This window comes from Gossypium hirsutum, chromosome D06, assembly GCF_007990345.1.
Source record: "Gossypium hirsutum isolate 1008001.06 chromosome D06, Gossypium_hirsutum_v2.1, whole genome shotgun sequence".
NCBI lineage: Eukaryota > Viridiplantae > Streptophyta > Magnoliopsida > Malvales > Malvaceae > Gossypium > Gossypium hirsutum.
The window spans coordinates 47,265,409-47,285,275 of NC_053442.1; the positions used below are offsets into that span (position 1 = coordinate 47,265,409).

Consider the following 19,867-nt stretch of genomic DNA (forward strand, 5'->3'; position numbering starts at 1 on the left):
GAAACCTTTTTTCGGCATCATGGGTTGATTCTTAAAGGTAGAATCAAATCTTTCCCTTGTTTCCTTATCTTGAATCATAATTGGACTCTTAGCAGAAGTCTTAGAAGATCTAGTTCTTTTGTGAGACATGGTTATTTTTCCCAAAAAATAGGCAGAGTTTCAGTAAGAGGAAAAATAAGAAATCGACAAGGTGTGTTGGTGAAAGTTGCAGCGACGATCGAATTGTGGTAGTGACAATCTTGCAAAGCATCAGGATTATGGTGGCAAAGAGATTGCTTTAGCAAAGGCTTTGCGACTGAAGGCTTTGCAGCTGAGGTAAGTGAAACTTGTGACAAAGAAAGAAAATTGGGGAGAGGGTTTTGGGAACTTGAGGCCGACGGCTAAGAGAAGAAAATTATAGTGAGAGCTAATTGTTTAGGTGTTGTGAATTTTATGAAGGTATGAAGGGGTTTATATAGTGTTGGATTAGGGGAAATTTGTAACAAAAATTTAGCTACAAGGGTTGCTTGGGTGGCAAGGTAAGGATGGAAGGGAAAAATGGCGACAAAATTTGGGTTTTTAAAACCCTATGGATGACACCTAGTGGTAAATTTTTCCTCTTCGTTGTTTTGGGCCTCAAGCCCAAACTGCAATTGTTTGTTGTACTAAAAAATTAAACTGAACTAGAAAAATAAATTGAGTAGTACTTGGGCCAAATTGACCCTCTTATTAAACATAAATAAAATTTTGCAAATAAAAATTAAACTTAAAAATTTCTTTTTGGCCTACTTAGAATTTTTCTTCACGAAAAATTACATTAAATTAATATCCCAAGAAAGGTTAGAAGGGTCACTAATGGTCCTACTTAAGTTCCAATTTCCTTTGACAGATTTAATTTAATGTATTAATTCAAGAAAAATAATTTCTAAGTATGTCATTTATCAAAAATAAAAATACGAAAAATTAAGGGCCTTTTAAATTAAACGAGGTTTCAATTAGCTCAACTTCACCATCCCAATATTGTTTGAGACGTTGACCATTAACTTTAAACGTACCTCCATTGTTGTTGTACAATTCTACAACTCCATATGGATAAACTCTATGGATGGTATAGGGTCCTTTCTATCGGGATTTGAGTTTTCTCAAAAATAACCTTAGCCTCGAATTAAACAACAACACTTTTTGTCCTTCTCTGAATTCACGAGGTTGTATACGATTGTCATACCATATTTTAATCTTTTCTTTGTACATCTTGGTATTCTCGTATGAAAATAACCTCAACTCTTTTAACTCATCAAGCTATAACATTCTTCTCTCACCGGTTTGCTCAAGATCCAAATTTAATTGTTTCGAAGCCTAGTGAGCTTTATTCTCCAACTCAAGTGGAAAGTGACACGCCTTTCTAAAAACTAACTGATAAGCAGTCATTCCTAATGGTGTCTTAAAAGTTGTTCAATAGGTCCATAGAGAATCATCAAGCCTTCAAGACCAATATTTTCAATTAGGTTGCACCACTTTTTCAAGGATTCCTCTGAGCTCACGGGTTACCCGTTCAACTAGACCATTGGATTATGGATGATAGGTAGTGGCAATTTTGAGTTTCACATCGTACTTGTCAAGCAACCACTTAAGCCATTTGTTTACAAAGCGCAATCCTTCACGCTAATTATAACTCTCGGAGTCCCAAACTGTGTAAACACATGATTATGTAATAATTGCAAGACTATCTTAGCATCATTCGTTGGGTAAGCCTCGACTTCAATTCACTTGGATACGTATTCAACGACCACGAGGATATATCTGTTGCCATAAGAAGAAGGAAACAGGCCTAGAAAATAGATGCCCCATACGTCAAATAATTCTACCTCTAAAATATTTATTAAGGGCATCTTGTTCCTCCTTGATATGCTTTCGATCCTTTGGCATCTACCATAATTTTTCACATACACATACGCATCCTTAAACATTGTAGGCCAAAAGAATCTTGCTTGTAAGATCTTTACTGCAGTGCGGGAACCACCAAAGTGTCCCCGACTTAGAGATGAATGGCAGTTGTACAAGATCTCATCAATTTCATTTCAAACTACACACTTCCTGATTATTTTATCTGTACATTGTTTAAACAAAACTGGATCCTCCTAGAAATAATACCAACTATCATGAAGGAATTTCTTCCTTTGTTGGCATGTCATTTCTCGAGGAATTATTGCACATGCTAAATAATTCACATAATCAGCAAACCAATGTATTTTATCAATTCGGCTTATCTCAAAGATATGCTCATCTAGAAAATTTTCATTAATAGGAGCAAATAAATGAGTTACCTCATTTTGTTCCAACATCAACAAATGATCGACTACTTAATTTTTAACACCTTTTCTATCTTGGATCTCAAGGTCAAATTCTTAGAGTAAAAGTATCCATCGAATTAGCCTAGGTTTAGCATCTTTCTTAGTGAGCAAGTATTTAATGGTCGCATGGTCAGTAAAAATTGTAACTTCAGTACTTATGAGATAAGAACGGAACATTTCAAAAGCAAAAACTATAACAAAAAGTTCTTTTTTAGTTACCGTGTAGTTAAGTTGGGCTCCCATCAAAGTTCTACTTGCATAGTAGATAGGATGAAATACTTTGTTCCTTCTTTGACCCATCACAGCAAAATCGCTTGTGACAAACATCAACTCAAAGTGTGAGCTCCAATCAGGTGTAACAATTAATGGGGATGAGATTAACCGAATTTTTAACTCTTCAAAAGCTTCCAAGCATGCTTTGTCAAACTCAAAAATGGTATCTATCTCTAACACAAAGGCTTAGAAATTTTTAAAAAGTCTTTTATAAACCTTCAGTAAAATTTGGCATGGCCTAAAAAACTCCGAACTCCTTTTTTTTTATTAACTTCAATTTCTCTTTTGGAAATTTTATGCCCTAAGATAATTCCCTCCTTAACCATAAAATTACATTTCTTCCAGTTAAGGACAAGATCTGTCTCCTCGCATTTTTTAAGTACCTTAGCCAAATTTCTCAAACAAACATCTTAAGTATTACCAAAAATAGAAAAATCATCCATGAAAACCTTAACAAAATCTTCTACCATATCAGTAAATATTGCCATCATGCATCGCTGAAATGTGGTAGGTGCGTTACATAAACCGAAAGACATTCTCCTAAAAGCAAACGTATTGTACAAGCAAGTAAAAGTGGTTTTGTGTTGGTCTTCTGGGGCTACAACTATTTGGTTATATCCTGAATATTCATCAAAGAAACAATAATATTCATTACTTGCTAGTCGGTCTAACATCTAATCCATAAAAGGAGCAGAAAATGGTCCTTCTGAGTTGTTTTGTTTAATTTTCTGTAATCAATACAGATTCTCCAACTTGTGATAGTTCTTTTTAGGATGAACTCATTATGTTCATTCCCGAAAATCATGATTTCACCTTTTTTCGGTACACATGATATCAAACTTACCCATGAACTGTCTAAGATGGGGTAGATAATTCTCACATCTAACCATTTGATCACTTCCTTTTGCACTACCTCTTTCATGATAGGGTTGCGTATCCTTTGCCCAACAATCCTAGCTCGCTCGCCCTTCTCTAGGATAATCTTATGCATACAAAAAGAAAGGCTTATAACTCGAATATCAGTTATAGTCCAGCCAATCACTTTTAAATTTCTTCAAAACTTCGATTAGAGGCCCATCTTGTTGGTTTGTTAATTCTACTAAAATAATCACAAGCAAATTAGAACTTTTATCCAAATAAACGTATTTTAAATGGGCAAGAAGTATCTTAAGTTTGAGTTTGGGTGGTTCTTTGATTGTCAACTTTGGTTGTGTAAATTCCCAAACTTTCAACTCTAGTGGTTCAAACCGTGCTGGTTAAACGTAATCTATCGGTTTGGCTTCCATCAAAGCCATGTTTTCATTACCTTTTTCATCTTCTAATGGCTTTGACCCTAAAGTGTTCTCTAGTGGGTCTTCAAAATTGTTCTCTCATTCAATAGAAACTAAGGCTTCTAGCTCTTCCATCACTGAACATTCCTCCGTCAGATCGAGAAGTTTTATTACTTTAAGAAAATTAAATGTTACCTTATTGTCTTGAAATCCCATCGTGAGTTCATCTTTTTACACGTCCATCAATGTTCTTCATGTGGCTATGAAAGGTCTCCCTAGGATGACTGACATTTCAGTAGTTACTTCAAAATCTAAGACAATGAAATCAGTAGGAAAAATAAATTTATTGACTCTTACCAAAACATCCTCAATCTTTCCTTTGAGGTATGCTAAAGATCGATCTGCTAGTTGAAGTGTCATAGTAGTGGGTCTTACTTCGCCTATTCCCAACAGTTTGAAAATAGACTTGGGCATCAAGTTGATGGTCGCTCCTAAGTCGCACAAAGCTTTACCACAGTAAGATTCTCTAATATTACAGGGTATAGTAAAGCTTCCAAGGTCTTTCAGTTTTGGAGGAAGCTTGTTCTCTAAGAACACACTACACTCCTTCGTCAAAGAAACAATCTCATACTCACCAAGTATTTTCTTCTTGAACAGGATGTCTTTCATGAACTTCACATAATTGGGCATTTTCTCTAAAGCCTCCACCAAAGGGATGTTGATGTGAAGTTGCTTTAGAACGTTAAAAAAAATTCTTGAATTACACCTCATGTTTCTGCTTATTTGGTTGGAACTTTTGAGGATATGGAGGTGATAAAACTTTAGGTTGGATTGGAAAATTTTTCTTAGGAAATAAATCTGCATCTAAAGAAGATGTTAGTTTTTTAGAATTCACTAGTTTAGGTTTCATCTCATAAGACTTTGTAAGTTTTGACTTAATTGGTGTAGGAATTTCAACTGTTGGTTGACTTTCCCCCTTCTCAATGGGTTCATCTTCAATCACAACCTCCTTGGTTTCCAAAGGCTTACCACTTCATCAGGAAACTACTTTGTAATGTTCCTTACCCAAATTTTATAGATTTTTTGTATCGCTTGGCAAGGCTCCTTGCGGTTAGTTATGAAGCTACGTAGCTAACTGATCCGTTTGGTTCTCTAAATTTTTCAGTGTTGTTGATTGGCTTTGGATTAAAGCGCCATTCTTCACCATGTATGCCTTCAACAAGTTCTCCAAACTGTTGGATGACTCAGCTTGTTGTGGTTTTGGAGCTTATTGATTGAACCCTTGGGATTGGTTGGGTCTATGTTGAATGTAAGTGTTGTTCGGTTCATTTCCTTGGTTACTCCAAGAAAATTTTAGATGGTTGTGCCACGAAGGATTGGAGAAGTTGGACTATGGTCTGTGTCCACTTCTATTTTGGTGTTGATTCCCACGTAAGAAATTGACTTGGGATTTGATGGAAAATTCTCAAAAGAATGACCATCCCCATAGTATACGCAAGAAACAAAATCAAACTAACTTGGTGAATGAGATCCAAAATTATTAAAATCATTAGTAGTAAACTATTTCAACATTCAAGAAATAAAAGATACCTGAACTGAGTGTGATGTAAGTGCATCCACTTCGTGCACTTCGTGCACTCCGGCTACTCGCCTTCCTGAAGTTGCTCGATTTTTTTGCCATTGATAGTTGTTACTAGTGATCCTATCAATGATTTTGTAAGCCTCATTATAAGACTTAGACAAAATCGCACCATTCGTAGAAGCATCTACTATCAACATTGTGTGTGTGTTGAGACCATTATAAAATGTCTCCAATTGGATGTAGTGTGGAATCCCATGATGATGACACTTATGAAATAATTCCTTGAATCTTTCTCATGGCTCATACAAAGATTTGTCATCCAATTGTTGAAAAATGGTTATCTCATTTTGCAACTTAGCGTTTTTGCTGAATGGAAAATACTTTACCAAAAACCTTTATGCTAATTCTTGCCATATAGATATTGAACTTGGTGGCAACGAATTAAGCCATGCTCATGCTTGATCTCGCAATTAGTATGGAAACAACTTCAACCTCAATGTGTCTTCAGTCACACCGGCTATTTTAAACGAATTGCTCACCTCCATGAATAATCGAAGGTGAAGGTGTAGATCTTCCGTGGGCATTCCACTAAACTGGCCCACCGTTTGGAGTATTTGAAATATCACTAGTTTCAATTCAAATTGTAGTGCCTCAATCTTTGGTCTCCTAATTCCTAGATTTAATTCATTGAAGAGGAGCACATAGTATTGTCTTATGGCACAATCCCTATCATCAGCAATAAGGATTGGATTATGCAGAAGATTGGCTCTATTTCCTTGTCCATCATTTTGATTTCCAAGGCCCATCTCGTCTTGTCTTTGAGTTGATCTTTCGCGTCTTTTTTATCTAAACATCCACTCAATTTTAGGATCTACAGGTAATAAATCAATAATTCAGTCTATGATCATAAACACTTGAAAAAGAAATCACAAAATATAAAGAATAAAGAATAAATTAGTAAGGTTAGAAGTTAGATAAAAATGAAATAAAAACCAAATTGGAAAGAATAATTTACAAAAATGATTAAGGCAACAGTCACCAGCAACGGCACCAAAAACTTGTAATGCTCGGTTTGTGGAAGTATACATAGTCGTTACCAAGTAATAAGTAAGTAAAAAGAGTTTTACTAGCTAAGGGAAATAAAAAAGTAAAGGAAGAATAAAATTTGTCGAGTTAGCAGTCTCGTGAACTTTAATTGAAGATGTTTTCTTCCAATCCTTGTGTTGCTCTTTTGCTAATGGCTCCTCAAGGTGGTCGGCCAATAGATGATCTTCTTAAGGTTTTTCTAGCTAAGGAAAATGGGATGCTATGCGTGGGAATAAAGAGAATAAAAGAGAGAATAGTTGAATGAGGGATGTTGAGATGATTAAGGAATGAAGGGATGAGGGATGATTGAAATGGGGAATGAGTGGGGGTATTTATACTTGAAGTAGATGGTAGAGTTTAATAAAAATAGGGATTGGAATCCCTTTATTTTCTCCATTGCTTGGTCGGCCACATATAGTGGAAGTAGGTGGATGGTAGTTTTTTTTTATTTGAGCATAGAATCATGCTAAATTTAGGCATGGGTTGGATGGTTTCAAGGGTAATTTTTGTGTGCTCCAATGATTCTCCAAATGTAAGGACTTCCAAATAATTGTCCCAAAAGAGGTTTTGGGCTTGACTCCCCCTTGTTGGACGGTTTCCATGACTCACTAAGCTTGCAGACTTGTCCACCATGTATCATCTTTTTTACTGGGTCAAAGTAATTAAGATGAAATAATTTAAATTATGCACAAAATTAATACAATAAAGCTTATATTTGCATTTTTTATAAATTCATGCCCATCATATAAATATAAACAAAATCCACTTAATTAATTAACAAATACTTGGGATTAGTATTATTAAGTAAAAATATGGTAAAAATGGCTAGTAAAACCCTATATAATTTAGAGTTTACAACCTTATAGTCCAGACCAGATTGAGGTAAGGTGTTCATGGATAGACAATACCAATTTTGGGTTCATTCCCACCTAGATGACTTCCTAGGGCTGTCGGGCCTAGGGCTTAAGTTCTTCCTACCCCAATCAACTAACTCACTAAGAAACCCTACATAGAAATTAATTACTCCCATGTCCACTCGCTAATCCCCCATAAGAGGATTAGTTTCTAATGGATCTCACAAACAACATAAACTTGATTAAAGAGATAAACATGAAAAGTAGATCAAGAATAAGTGTTTAAGAGAAATCCTGATTTGTATCGAATATTGAAAGCACAGAAATCCATAAAAAGTTTATGATTCCACAAGTCAGATTCTCTGAAGAACAAGAATAAAAATAAAACTGAAATACAAATAGAAATATTAAGTACAAAAGAAACTAAAAACTAAATAAAATTTGCAACCTAAACTAGAAGAAAAGATTAAATGTACAGAAAAGATGTCTATGAAGTGTTCAGTGAAGCCTATTTTAGAATTAGGGTTAGTCATCATCCATTGACCTAAATCAGCTGAAGTTTCCTTGTTAAAGTTTGTTGTGTGGACCAAGTTCACCTTTCTTGGGGGATATTCTATCTACCTCCTTTGTCGCAAGTTTGGTTCTTTCTTTGTGAGTAAGTACTTGAGACCCTTATGGTTTGTATAGATAGTACACTATTAGTCGTACAAGTAGTGTCATCGAATCTTGAGTGTGAACACCATTGCTGCTAATTCCAAATCATGTGTTGGGTAGTTTTGTCCATGAGGCTTCAACTATCTGGAGGCATAAGCCATTATTGTTCCTTCTTGGATCAACATGCAACCAAGACCTATGTGCGATGTGTCGCTGTAGACTACAAAGTCTTTCCCAAGTTCTGATTGAACCAACATAGGTGCTTTAGCGAGTATCGTCTTAAGTCTCTTGAAGTTGTTTTGTCTTTCTTCCGTCCATGCAAACTCTTCATTTTTCTGTATTAGCTTCGTTAAGGGTGTTGCAATAGTGGTGGTCCCCTCAACAAATTTGCGATAGTAACTTGTAAGCCCCAAAAAGCTTCGCACCTTTGTGACACTTCTTAGCGATCTCCACTCCAGAATTGCCTCAATATTCTTTGGGTCCACACGAACTCCCTCTACTGAGACCACATGACCTAAAAAGATTACATCCTTTATCCAAAGTTCTCATTTACTGAACTTTACAAACAATTGCTTCTCTCACAATATCTGTAGCACAGTTCGTAGGTGGGCATCATGCTCTTTTTATGTTCGTAGTACACAAGTATATCTTCTATGTAGACCACCACGCATTGGTCCAAGTATTCATGGAACACTCGATTCATCAATCCAAAGGGCATGACCAAGAATTCATAATACACATACCTTGTGCGAAATGTTGTTTTCAAAACATCTGTTTTTTTCACCTTAAGCTAGTAGTACCCTGATCGCAAGTCTATCTTTGAAAATAATGTGGCACGCAACTGATCAAAGAAGTCGTCAATTTATGGTAGTAAGTACTTATTTTTTGCATTCAATTTATTCAATTGTTTGTAGTCGATGTACATTCTCAGGTTGCCATATTTCTTCTTTACAAACAATATTGGTGATCCCCATGGCGACACACTTGGTCGAATGAAACCCCTGTCGAACAGTTCTTGTAGTTGAATCTTCAATTCCTTTAGCTCTTTTGGTGTTATTCAATAAGGTGTAATGGTCACTAGTGAGCTACTTGGGTACAACTCAATGGCGAACTCCACTTCATGGTCTATGGGTAATCTAGGTAGCTCGTCTGGGAAAACATTAAGATAATCTTTCACTATGCAAATGTCGCAAACCCCTATCGGCTTATTCCTGCAAACTCATTACATAAGCGAGGTAGGCTTCGCAGCATTTCCCTATCAACTTTTCTACTTTTATTGCCAAGACCAAGTTGGATAGAAATTGGGTTTGCTCACCAACTTCAATGATTTCCATCCCTTCATCGGTTCCCAAGGTTACTCTTTTAAGTGTGAAGTTTATCTTGGCCCTATGCTCAGTCAGCCAATCCATTCCCAAGATTATATTGAACCAATAAAAGGGAAACTCCATCAAATCAATAAAGAAAATGTGTCCTTGAATCATCAAAGGGAACCTTTTGCACACTTTATTGAGCAAAATAGTCTACCAAATGAACTAGTGATTGTCATCCATTTATAACTTCTATTGGAATTCCCAACTCACAGGCTAGCTCGCTTAAAATGTATGTGTGTAGAATAAGAATCAATCAAGAAAAATAATGATAGACTTCACAAAGTGAAAGTATCTATAATTACATATGTCAAACCTTGATCATGTGGTTTCCTTATACCATACACTTGTGTAAGTCCTCCTGTCTCATCTTGTATGGCAACTGTGTATTCTAGGGTTTCGTGTCTAGGTTGCCTTGCCTTGCTACCTCCACCCCTTCCTCGACCGCGTGCATTAGCATGCACTAGTGTAAGGGTTGTGTTCTGTGTTTGTAACCCGTCCTATTGTTTTGGGTAGTCTTTTGTCAAGTGTTCCTTGGACCCACACTTGAATCATCCTCCTATTACCTTTCGATATTCACCAAGGTGTCTGCATTCACAGTGTTCGTAAAGTGGCCAACTGGGCAACTTATACGAACCTCCTTTCTCAGCTTTAATGCTGCCTTAATGTCGTGAATGGTCTAATCGAAATTATTTTTGACATTCCTGCTAGAATAACATGAATCGCGATCCCTCTTTCAACCATGTTGTCCAGGCATCTATTTATCGAACCTTGTCGCAGCTTGCGTTGCTTTTGCCCTTATCTCCTCAATAACCTTAGCTTTATTAACAAACTCATCGAAGCTTGTCGCATCATGGGCTACTAGATAAAGTTAGATATCACAGTGCAATCTAAAATGGAACCTCTTACAGTGATCCCTTTCTTTTGAAACTATTTCAACTGCATCCTGGCTCAACCTTACAAATTTTTTGCTTATATTCAGTCATAGTCAGTTCGCCTTGTACCAAATTGATGAATTTCCTCTTGCAAGCTTTCATGTACAGCTCGCCCATGAATTTTTTCTTAAATGTCTCTAGGAAGATATCCCAAGTCAATCTGTTCATAGTAGTCCCTTGCTTCATAGTATTCCACTAGCGATGGGCTTCGCCAATTAACAAGGACACTATGCTGTAAACTATAAATTATATAGATTTTTTTATATCTATTTATATCTCCTTTTTACTTAGAATTTATATTAATCCTCAATATTTGCATATTTAATTGGGTGATTTTTGTCATATTGAGACAATGGGCATAATTTTAGTAAATGATGCAATTTTATGAATTGATGTATTAATTTTGCATAATTTAACTATCTTAGGCTACATGCTAATATCTGTGCTAAAATTTTTGTAAATGAAGCATTATTAAGAAGTATGGGAGCTAATTAATATCACATGGACACAAGTTAACTTTTACTCCATGTGGACGGCAGGCTCGTTAAATTGGACTCACAAATTTAATTCAACCCAATTTAGAATATGGTTACTAAAAAGAATGAAGTCTGCTCTCAATTGGGTTGTCAAAATCGTCCAATAAAGGGAAGAATGACCCAAATTAGGCAAGTCATCAAAGAGCAGCCCAAATAAGCTTTGGGATAATTAATTTGGAGGCCCTTGGACTTGTGAAAAAAATCAGAAATCAACTCCCAACTAATACCCAAGAAACCATCCAACCCCTTGCATAATTCATGCATGAAATCAAGCATGAATCAAGCAACCATCAACCTCCCTTCCACACTTCAAGGCCGGTCAACCAAAGGAGAGAACTAAGGGCTCTTTAAGCTAATTTTAGCAAACTCCTATTCCATCCCTCTACTATAAATACCAACCCTCTCTTCTCATTCCATCATCCTTCATCACTCATTCATCTCTCAATTCACATTCCACTAATCTTTTCTTCCCTCTCTTCCACAAATAAGCCTTTTCATTTTCCCATCTCCTTTCGCTAGCATTTTCCCTTGAGGAAACCCACTGTTGGTCAGCCACATTGAGTAGCATTTTGCAATCACACGAATCGGAGGAAGCCACCATGATCGGTCTTCGGAGAATTGTCGAAACTATCAAGAGTTTCTTCTTCCTTAATCTTATATTTATTCAAAATGTTTGCAAATTGTTTTTTAATTGAAAATGAAAACTTAATTTTGTTTTAGCTAGAATGATTACATTAATTTGATAAAGTTCATTTGATTTATGCTTATGATGTTTTGTGCCCCAATCATTCATGCTTCCAAATAAACCATTATTTATTTCATGCATTAAAATATGCTTGAATGCATTAGAATTAGTTAGTCAATCCTAATAATATGATAACTAATGGACACGATAATTGGAAGATGCATGCTTAATTTATATCTTAATCAGAATAAATTAGAGGTTCGTAATAGACTAAGAGAACTTATTACCTTGCATAATTAAGTTTATGTGATTATATTGTTTCAAACCTAATTCGTTCCTGTTATTTCACATAAATCCTAAGGAATCCTTAGTTAAATTATGACGGTGGTTTATGCATATTTTTCTAAGTATAAGATTCGATTGAACTTATATAAGATTCCCAGTTAATGAAAGGTTGAGTTGCTATGGAATTTTTTCAGAACATTGTTAAGCATGATGAAAAATGAATTAAGTCAAATGTTGTAATTATTTTAGCTTATTCATGTTATTGTTGTTAACACGTGAAAATCACTGCTAAACCATCAGCTTGCATTTTACTTCATTTGTATTTAGATTAACTTGTATTTAGTTAATGAATTTAATTTAAAACCTATCACTCAAAATTATTTGTTTTTCTTAACCAATTTGTGAATAGTAATTTTTACAAGTATCGGTTTAAATACAGTCCCTGTGGAGATGATAACTCTTATACTTACTTATTACTTGAAAATGACTATGTATACATGCACAAACCTACGTGTTACAAGTTTTTGGCTCCATTGCCGAGGATTATTAATATAATCATTATTTGTGAAATTATTTCTTGCTATTTGGTTTATTTATATTTATTTAATCAATTTTTTATTTTCTATTTTTTATTTTTTACGATTTCCTTTCAGGAGTTTACGAGCATAGATAGAATCATCGATTTACTTCCTGTAGACCCTAAAATCAAGCAGACATTTACATAAAGAAGACGAGAAAGATTAGCCCACAGACAAGACACAGAAATGAACCTTGAAAATAAAAATGATATTCAAGGGATTGGAACCACTAATGTTCATAATTCAATCCTTATTGCTAATGATAGGGATTGAGTTTTAAGACAGTACGTTGTGCCCCTTTTTAATGAACTTAATCATGGAATTAGGAGACCAGAAATCGAGGCATTGCAGTTTGAATTGAAGCTTGTGATGTTTTATATGCTTCAAACAATGGGCCAATTTAGTGGAATGCCTACAGAAGATCCACACGTTCACCTTCGACTATTAATAGAGATGAGCAATTCCTTTAAGATAGTCAGTGTAATTGAAGACACCTTAAGGTTGAAGTTGCTTCCATACTCGTTGTAACATTGAGCACAAGTATGGCTTAATTCATTACCACCACATTCAATATCAACTTTGCAAGCATTAGCTGAATGCTTTCCCGTAAGGTATTTCTCACCTTACAAAAATGCTAAGTTGGGGAATGAGATCACCACTTTTCAGCAAATGGATGATGAGTCCCTATACGATGCTTGGGAAGGATTCAAAGAGTTATTACACAAATGCCCTCACCATGGTATTTCACATTGCATCCAATTGGAGACATTTTATAATGGTCTTAATGCTTACACAAGGTTGGTGCTAGATGCTTCTGCGAATGGTGCTTTCTTGTTGAAATCTTATAATGAGGTTGACAAAATTATGGAGAGAATAGCCAGTAACAATTACCAGTGGTTGAAAAATCGACTAACTTCAGGAAGACGAGTAGCCAGAGTGCATGAAGTAGACACCCTCGCTTCACTCTTAGCTCAGGTATCTTCTATCTCTTCAATGTTGATAGTTTACTAATAACGATTTTAATCATGTTGCAGCTCAGCCACCGAGCCAATTTGATGTTGTTTCCTGTGTATATTGTGGGGACAGTTATTCTTTTGAGAATTTTCCATCAAATACTGAGTTTGACGTAGGAAATTAAAACCAAAATAGAAACGAACAACGACCACAGTCCAATTTTTATAACCTTTCATAGCGAAACCATCCAAACTTCTCTTGGAGTAACTAAGGAGCTAGACCAAACAACAATTACATACAACATAGATCAAATCAACCTCAAGGGTTCAATCAACAAGTTCAGAAACAACCATAAGCTAAAGCATCTAATAGTTTGGAGAATTTGTTGAAGGCGTACATGGCGAAGAACGACGTCTTAATCCAAAGCCAAGCAGTAACACTGAAAAATTTGGAGAACCAAATGGGTCAATTAGCTACGGAGCTTCATAATAGACTGCAAGGAGCGTAGCCGAGTGACATGCAAAATCTAAGGAATTTAGGTAATGAACACTGTAAGGTATTTGCTTTATGAAGTGGTAAAAATTTGGAAGCCATGGTAGTTGAGGTTGCAAACGAGCCTACTGAGGAAAAGGAAAATCATCCAACAGATGAAATTCCTACACCACAATAGCCAGATTCTACAAAGTCTGAAGAGGTAAATTTTAAACTAGTGAATTCTGATAAGTTAACATCTTCTTTAGATATATATACAATTCCTCAGAAAATTTGTTCGATTCAAGCCAAGGTTCCTACACCTCCGCCTCCACAAAGAATGCAACAACAAAAATAGAATGTGTAATTCAAGAAGTTTTTAGATGTTCTAAAGTAGCTTCACATCAATATACCATTGGTAGAAACTTTAGAACAAATGCCCAATTATTTCAAGTTCATGAAGGACATTTTGTCCAAGAAGAATAGACTTAGTGAGTTCGAGACTGTAGCGTTAACAAAGGAGTGTAGTGCATTTCTATAAAACAAGATACCTCTGAAAATGAAGGACCTTGGAAGCTTTACTATAACCTGTAATATTGGAGAATCTTACTATATTAAAGCTTTATGCGATATTAGAGTGAATATCAACTTAATGCCAAAATCTATTTTCAAGATGTTGGGAATAGGTAAAGTAAGACCCGTGACTGTGACACTCCAATTGGCGGATCAATCTTTCACATACCTAGTAGGAAAGATTGAGGATGTTCTAGTATGTGTAGATAAGTTTATTTTTCCTGCTAATTTTATTGTCTTAGATTTTAAAGCAGATAAGGAAGTGTCGATCATCTTGGAGAGACCTTTCCTAGCAACGGGGAGAACATTAATAGACATGCAAAAAGGTGAACTCACTATGAGAGTTCAAGATGACCAAGTGACGTTTAATGTTCTCAAAGCGATGAAACTTCCTAATCCGACAGAGGATTATTCAATAATGGAGGAGTTAGAAACCTTTATTTCTATGGAGTGGGAAAGTAATTTTGTAGAAGACCCATTGGGAAACACTATAAGGTTTGAGCCATTGGAAGATGAAGAAGGTAATGAAAGTATCGCTTTGATAAAAGCTAATCCAAACGACTATGTTCAACCAACACAGTTTGAACCATTAGCATTGGAAGCTCAGGAATTCACACAACCGAAGTTGTCAATCGAGAAACCACCCAAACTTGAACTTAAGGTACTTCTCTCTCATTTGAAATACGCTTATTTGGGTAACAATTCTACTTTGTCTGTGATTATTTCAGCAGAACTGACAAACACTAAGAGGAGTAGCTGATCAAAGTTTTAAAGAAATTTAAAAAGAAGATTGATTGGACCATAGATGATATTCGAGGAATAAGTTTTTCCTTTTGTATGCACAAGATTATCTTAGAGGAAGGTGAGGGAGCTAGAATAGATGAGAAAATGAGACTTAATCCAATAATGAAAGAGGTAGTTCGAAAGGAAGCCATTAAATGGTTAGATTCGGGAATTATCTACCCTATCTCAGATAATTCATGGGTAAGTCCAGTACAGTGTGTACCAAAGAAAAGGGGAATCACAATTGTTGAAAATGAATGAAATGAGTTAATCCCAACGAGGACCATGTAACCTCTAAATTGTATAGGGTTTTTCTAGTTATTTTTACCACCTTTTTACTTAAAAATAACATTAATCGCAAGCAATTGTTAATGAATTTAGTGAATTTCGCTTAAATCTCAATCATGGACATAAATTTATGAAATATACAAATTTGTGCTTTATTATATGAATTTTGTGCATAAATTAAATCATTTTCATGTTATTTATTAATGTGTTATGTTTAATAATGCAGTGGGACCCTGATGTGATATAATATGGAGCTCATTATAATTCTTGCACGGACATGAACAAATCCATTCTACTTGAACAATAAAACTATGCAAAATTGGGTCATAAGGATGTTAATTTGACTCAGTTAAAGTGATGTTACAAGATAGCTATTTATTGGGTCGTGAAACCATCCAACAAGGGGAAGTCAAGCGCAAATTTGACGCAAGCCCGTGGTTGCCCAAAAATAAGCTTTGGGACAATTATTTGAAGGTCTCTACACTTTGAAAATCATTAAAAACTAGCACATGAAAATTGCTCAAGAAACTGTCCACCCCATGGCTAAATTTAGCATGATTCCATGCTTAAATCAAGCAACCAACTCACCCTCATTTCCACTTGTTATGGCCAGCCATTAATTGGAGAGAACCAAGGGATCTTTGATGCCATTTTTAGTAAATTCAGCCACCAGCCTTAAGTATAAATACCACACTCTTCTCACTTTTTCATTCATCCCTTAGTCCCTAAAATCATCCATCATTCCTTCATTCATTACGTATCCATTCATTTTTTTCATTCTTTCATTTTATTCCTTCTTTCCACGCTTAGAACCTATACTTCTTTTCATTTTTAGCCAACAAAATCGTGATAAGGTTGCGTCTTGGCAGGCCACTTTGAGGAGCCATTAACAAAGGAGTAACATGAGATCAGAAGAAAACATCTTCTTTCGGAGTTCGTGAGACTACCAATTTGAATAGAGTTTATTCTTCTTTTACTTTGTTATTTTGATTTAAATATGTTTGCAATGTGTTTTATGATCTTGTCATCTACAATGGTAGCTTAATTTGTTGAGTTAGGATGATTGCATTTATTCAATGAAGTTTGTTAAATCATGTTTATAGTTTTTGTGCCTTAGTTGATCGTGTTTTAAATTAAATTCAAGTATGTATTTTATTCATACGTGACTGGATGCATTTAAATTAGCTAACTGATCCTGACTAGACGACGACTAATGGACACAATAATTGAAAAGTGCATGCTTAATTTAGATCCTGATCCGACTAAATTAAAGGTTCATAATAACTTTGACAAGTTCTATTATCTTGCATAATTTTTTTCAAACTTGATACGTCCCTATTACTTCACATGAATTCTAAGAAACCCTTAGTTTAATACGGTCAGTAAAATGCATATTTCACTAAGTAAAATATTTCGAAAGGATTTAATTTGGTTTCCAAACTCATGAAAGATCGAGTTGCCATGGAATGTTTTCCAAACAATGTTAAACATGAGGAAAATGAACTAAGTTGAAAGATGTAACTATCCTAGCCTATTCATGTTATTGATTGTTGAATTTTGTGTCTTTGCTGCTAAATTCATTTCATACATCTCATTTCATACTTGGTATTTAGATTAAATTGCATTAGGGATCATCTTGCATTTAGATAATTTAACTTAGCTTAATCATCACCACTCAAAATATTGTGTTTTTATCACCAGATTGTTAACTCTAATTTTACAATTAATTGATTAACATACATAGTCCCTATGGAGACGATAACTCTTTTACTTACTTATTACTTGATAACGACTGTGTACACTTGCACAAACAGAGCATTACAGACAGTCACACATTGGAAAATTTGTATGGACTACAAAAAATTGAACAAAGCCACGAAGAAGGATCATTTTCAACTAATTTTTATGGATCAAATGTTAGACTGACTGATAGGTAACAAATATTATTGTTTCTTAAATGGATATTCGGAATATAACCAAATAGTTGAAGCCCCGAAAGACTAATACAAAACAACTTTTACTTGCCCGTACAATACTTTGCTTTTAGGCGAATGTCTTTCAGTTTATGTAATGCCCCTGCCATTTTTCAAAGATGCATGATAACAATATTTATTGATATGGTAGAAAATTTTGTTGAGATATTCATGGATGATTTTTCTATTCTTGGTAACCCTTATGATGTTTGTTTGAGTAATTTGGCTGAGGTACTGAAGAGATGCAAGGAGCAGTAAAAGAAGCAATTTGGTTAAGGGGCCTGTTTAGTGAACTGGTAAGTGAAAAATGAGCATCTGTCGCATATTGTGATAGTTAAAGTGCCATACATTTCACCAAAAATCAAATGCGTCATGAAAGAACAAAGCACATAAGCATCCGTTATCACTTTGATCGAAAGGTGATCATTTAAAGGGATGTTGAGATTCCTAAAATTAGAACAGAACACAATTCGACCGACATGTTGACAAAGAGCCTTCTAATTTCAAAGTTCGAGCATCACTTGGACTTGGTAAATATCCAATGAAGATTCAATTAGGCCCGTAATAGGGCTTGGCAAGGGAGTTAAGTCAAATACGAGTCAATATGGAGATTTGTGGGAGAATGCCTCTTATTTTGACCAAACATTATGCAATGCCCCGACGAGCAACACTCTTTCGTCCGACGACGTGATGGTCATCTCGTCCCAATGAGCAACAAAGCTTCGTCCTAACAACTCGACTGTCTTTCATGTCCCGACAACACATCCAACCATGTCATGACGTGGCGACGTGTAGTCTAAGTTTTCTCGATTTTTTTCTCCCAATTAAACTCTATTTTAGTTTTCCAGTTAAACTCTAATTACCCTAGGGTTGTTGTAGTCATATATGCTACGAATTTCAGTATATAAATAGGCCTTAGTTACTCTAGGTTTGATAAAACAAAAATATTTATATTGAGAGAATTCTGTTCTTTATTTTGAAAGGTTTTTTTTGTGGGGCTTCGAGTTTTCCTTTGATTCTCTTCATCTTTTGTACTCTCCTTTATTATAGTGAAATCTTTTTTTACTTGTGATTTTTATCCTCTTTTGAGGAATTTTTTCACGTAAAATTTGCATGTTCGATCTTTCCGATTTTACTTTATTTACTTGCTCGTTGCATACATGGGTTAATTCCTTATAGATATAAAAAATTAGCTGCGAAATTCTTTGTTTTTCCTTGTTGCAACTAATTTTTTATAAGAATTTTTATTTATTTTTACATTTTTTACAATTATTGTTAAGAAAATTTTTAAAACATCAAAATATTTTTTTTAACTATAGCTCACGGACCAAATTAACTATTAACCCTTTGAATTAAAGTGTAACATTATTTTTTTAAAAAAAGTTAATAGATAAATGATAAAAATATAATAATTTAATAAAATTAGTGACTATTATATAATTTTTAAAAATTGAAAAATTAAAATGTAATTTTAAACCGAATTTAACAACAATTGATGTAATTTATCCTTTAAATTTTAATGGATAGACGGTAAAGCCTCCTTTCCCGGTTCATCGAATAACCGCCGCCTTTGCATAAGACTCCATCTTTTCTTTAGTTTTAAGCCTTTAATACTCCACTTTACAAGTTAATTTTATTTTGTATTGTTTATTTGTCATTTTTTTAAATTAATGTTGAAGCGTGTGGCCTTATAATATATATCCCTTGCAACAAGTTTGATATTATTCGTTAATCAAGGATAATATGTCAATGCTTGGATGCTAAGAACTATAGATGTGCACGTAGGCTTCCACAAAACCGATTGATCCTACGGATTGCAGTAAAGTACGACGGGCGGATATTTCTAAATTTATTACTGCTTTTTAATTGGCATATTCCTTGTTCTATTATAAATATATAATCTTAAAATTTATTATCACTTTCCTAGTTCATCCCACTGTGCTTTAATATAATTTTTACTTTTCATATTTTATTTTTTTAATTTTTTAAATTTAAATAAAGATTTAAACATAATTCTTTAAATAAATATTTTAACATAATTTTCTTCTATACTTATGTTATTATATTTTTATTCTTTTAATAGTTTATATATATAAAGATAAATGATAATTTTATAGTGAAGTGACTTATCATAACTACTCCAACCCACTATTTAAAAAAAATTTACCCATTCACTTTTTAAACAAAATAAATTCATTAATCAAAATTTTCATTCCTGCATTAGCTAGTGAAAAAAACAACAACTATCTTTTGTCAAAAAGAAAAAAAAGCATATATAATTGGATTCCAGCTAAGTTATTATTTCATTTGAACTCTTGATACCAAAATATTGTGGTTGACATTATAGGTAGACCTAAACACCATCATATGATATGAAAAAATAATACGA

General features: G+C 34.5%; 2 protein-coding genes and 2 non-coding genes across 4 annotated transcripts; 2 read left to right on the plus strand and 2 right to left on the minus strand.

The window, feature by feature from the left end:
• Positions 1–5,705: 5,705 nt before the first annotated feature.
• On the plus strand, positions 5,706–5,811 carry LOC121218876 (small nucleolar RNA R71). The gene has a single exon (XR_005915357.1). It is a non-coding gene; the product is annotated as a small nucleolar RNA R71 (small nucleolar RNA).
• A 2,379-nt stretch (positions 5,812–8,190) lies between these two features.
• LOC107900205 (uncharacterized mitochondrial protein AtMg00860-like) lies at positions 8,191–9,459 on the minus strand. Its single transcript, XM_016825899.1, has 2 exons — positions 9,366–9,459; positions 8,191–8,564 (listed from the first exon to the last, which is right to left on the minus strand). Exons 1-2 carry the CDS (start codon positions 9,457–9,459, stop codon positions 8,191–8,193), a joined length of 468 nt encoding a protein of 155 aa, XP_016681388.1.
• A 3,613-nt stretch (positions 9,460–13,072) lies between these two features.
• On the minus strand, positions 13,073–13,179 carry LOC121218762 (small nucleolar RNA R71). Its single transcript, XR_005915239.1, has one exon. It is a non-coding gene; the product is annotated as a small nucleolar RNA R71 (small nucleolar RNA).
• Positions 13,180–14,420: 1,241 nt separating this feature from the next.
• On the plus strand, positions 14,421–15,194 carry LOC107900204 (uncharacterized). Its single transcript, XM_016825897.1, has one exon. The coding sequence runs from the start codon at positions 14,421–14,423 to the stop codon at positions 15,192–15,194; it is 774 nt and encodes a 257-aa protein (XP_016681386.1).
• The last annotated feature ends 4,673 nt before the right edge of the window (positions 15,195–19,867 follow it).

What these genes read in the sequence shown, in the direction of transcription:
- LOC107900205 (XM_016825899.1), bottom strand. Translation starts at nt 9,459, where the DNA reads ATGGATTGGCTGACTGAGCATAGGGCCAAGATAAACTTCACACTTAAA. An exon ending in GATGGAAATCATTGAAGTTG is followed by an intron (nt 8,565 to 9,365) that starts GTGAGCAAACCC and finishes TAATCTTTTTAG; the next exon opens with GTCATGTGGTCTCAGTAGAG.
- LOC107900204 (XM_016825897.1), top strand. Translation starts at nt 14,421, where the DNA reads ATGAAGGACCTTGGAAGCTTTACTATAACCTGTAATATTGGAGAATCT.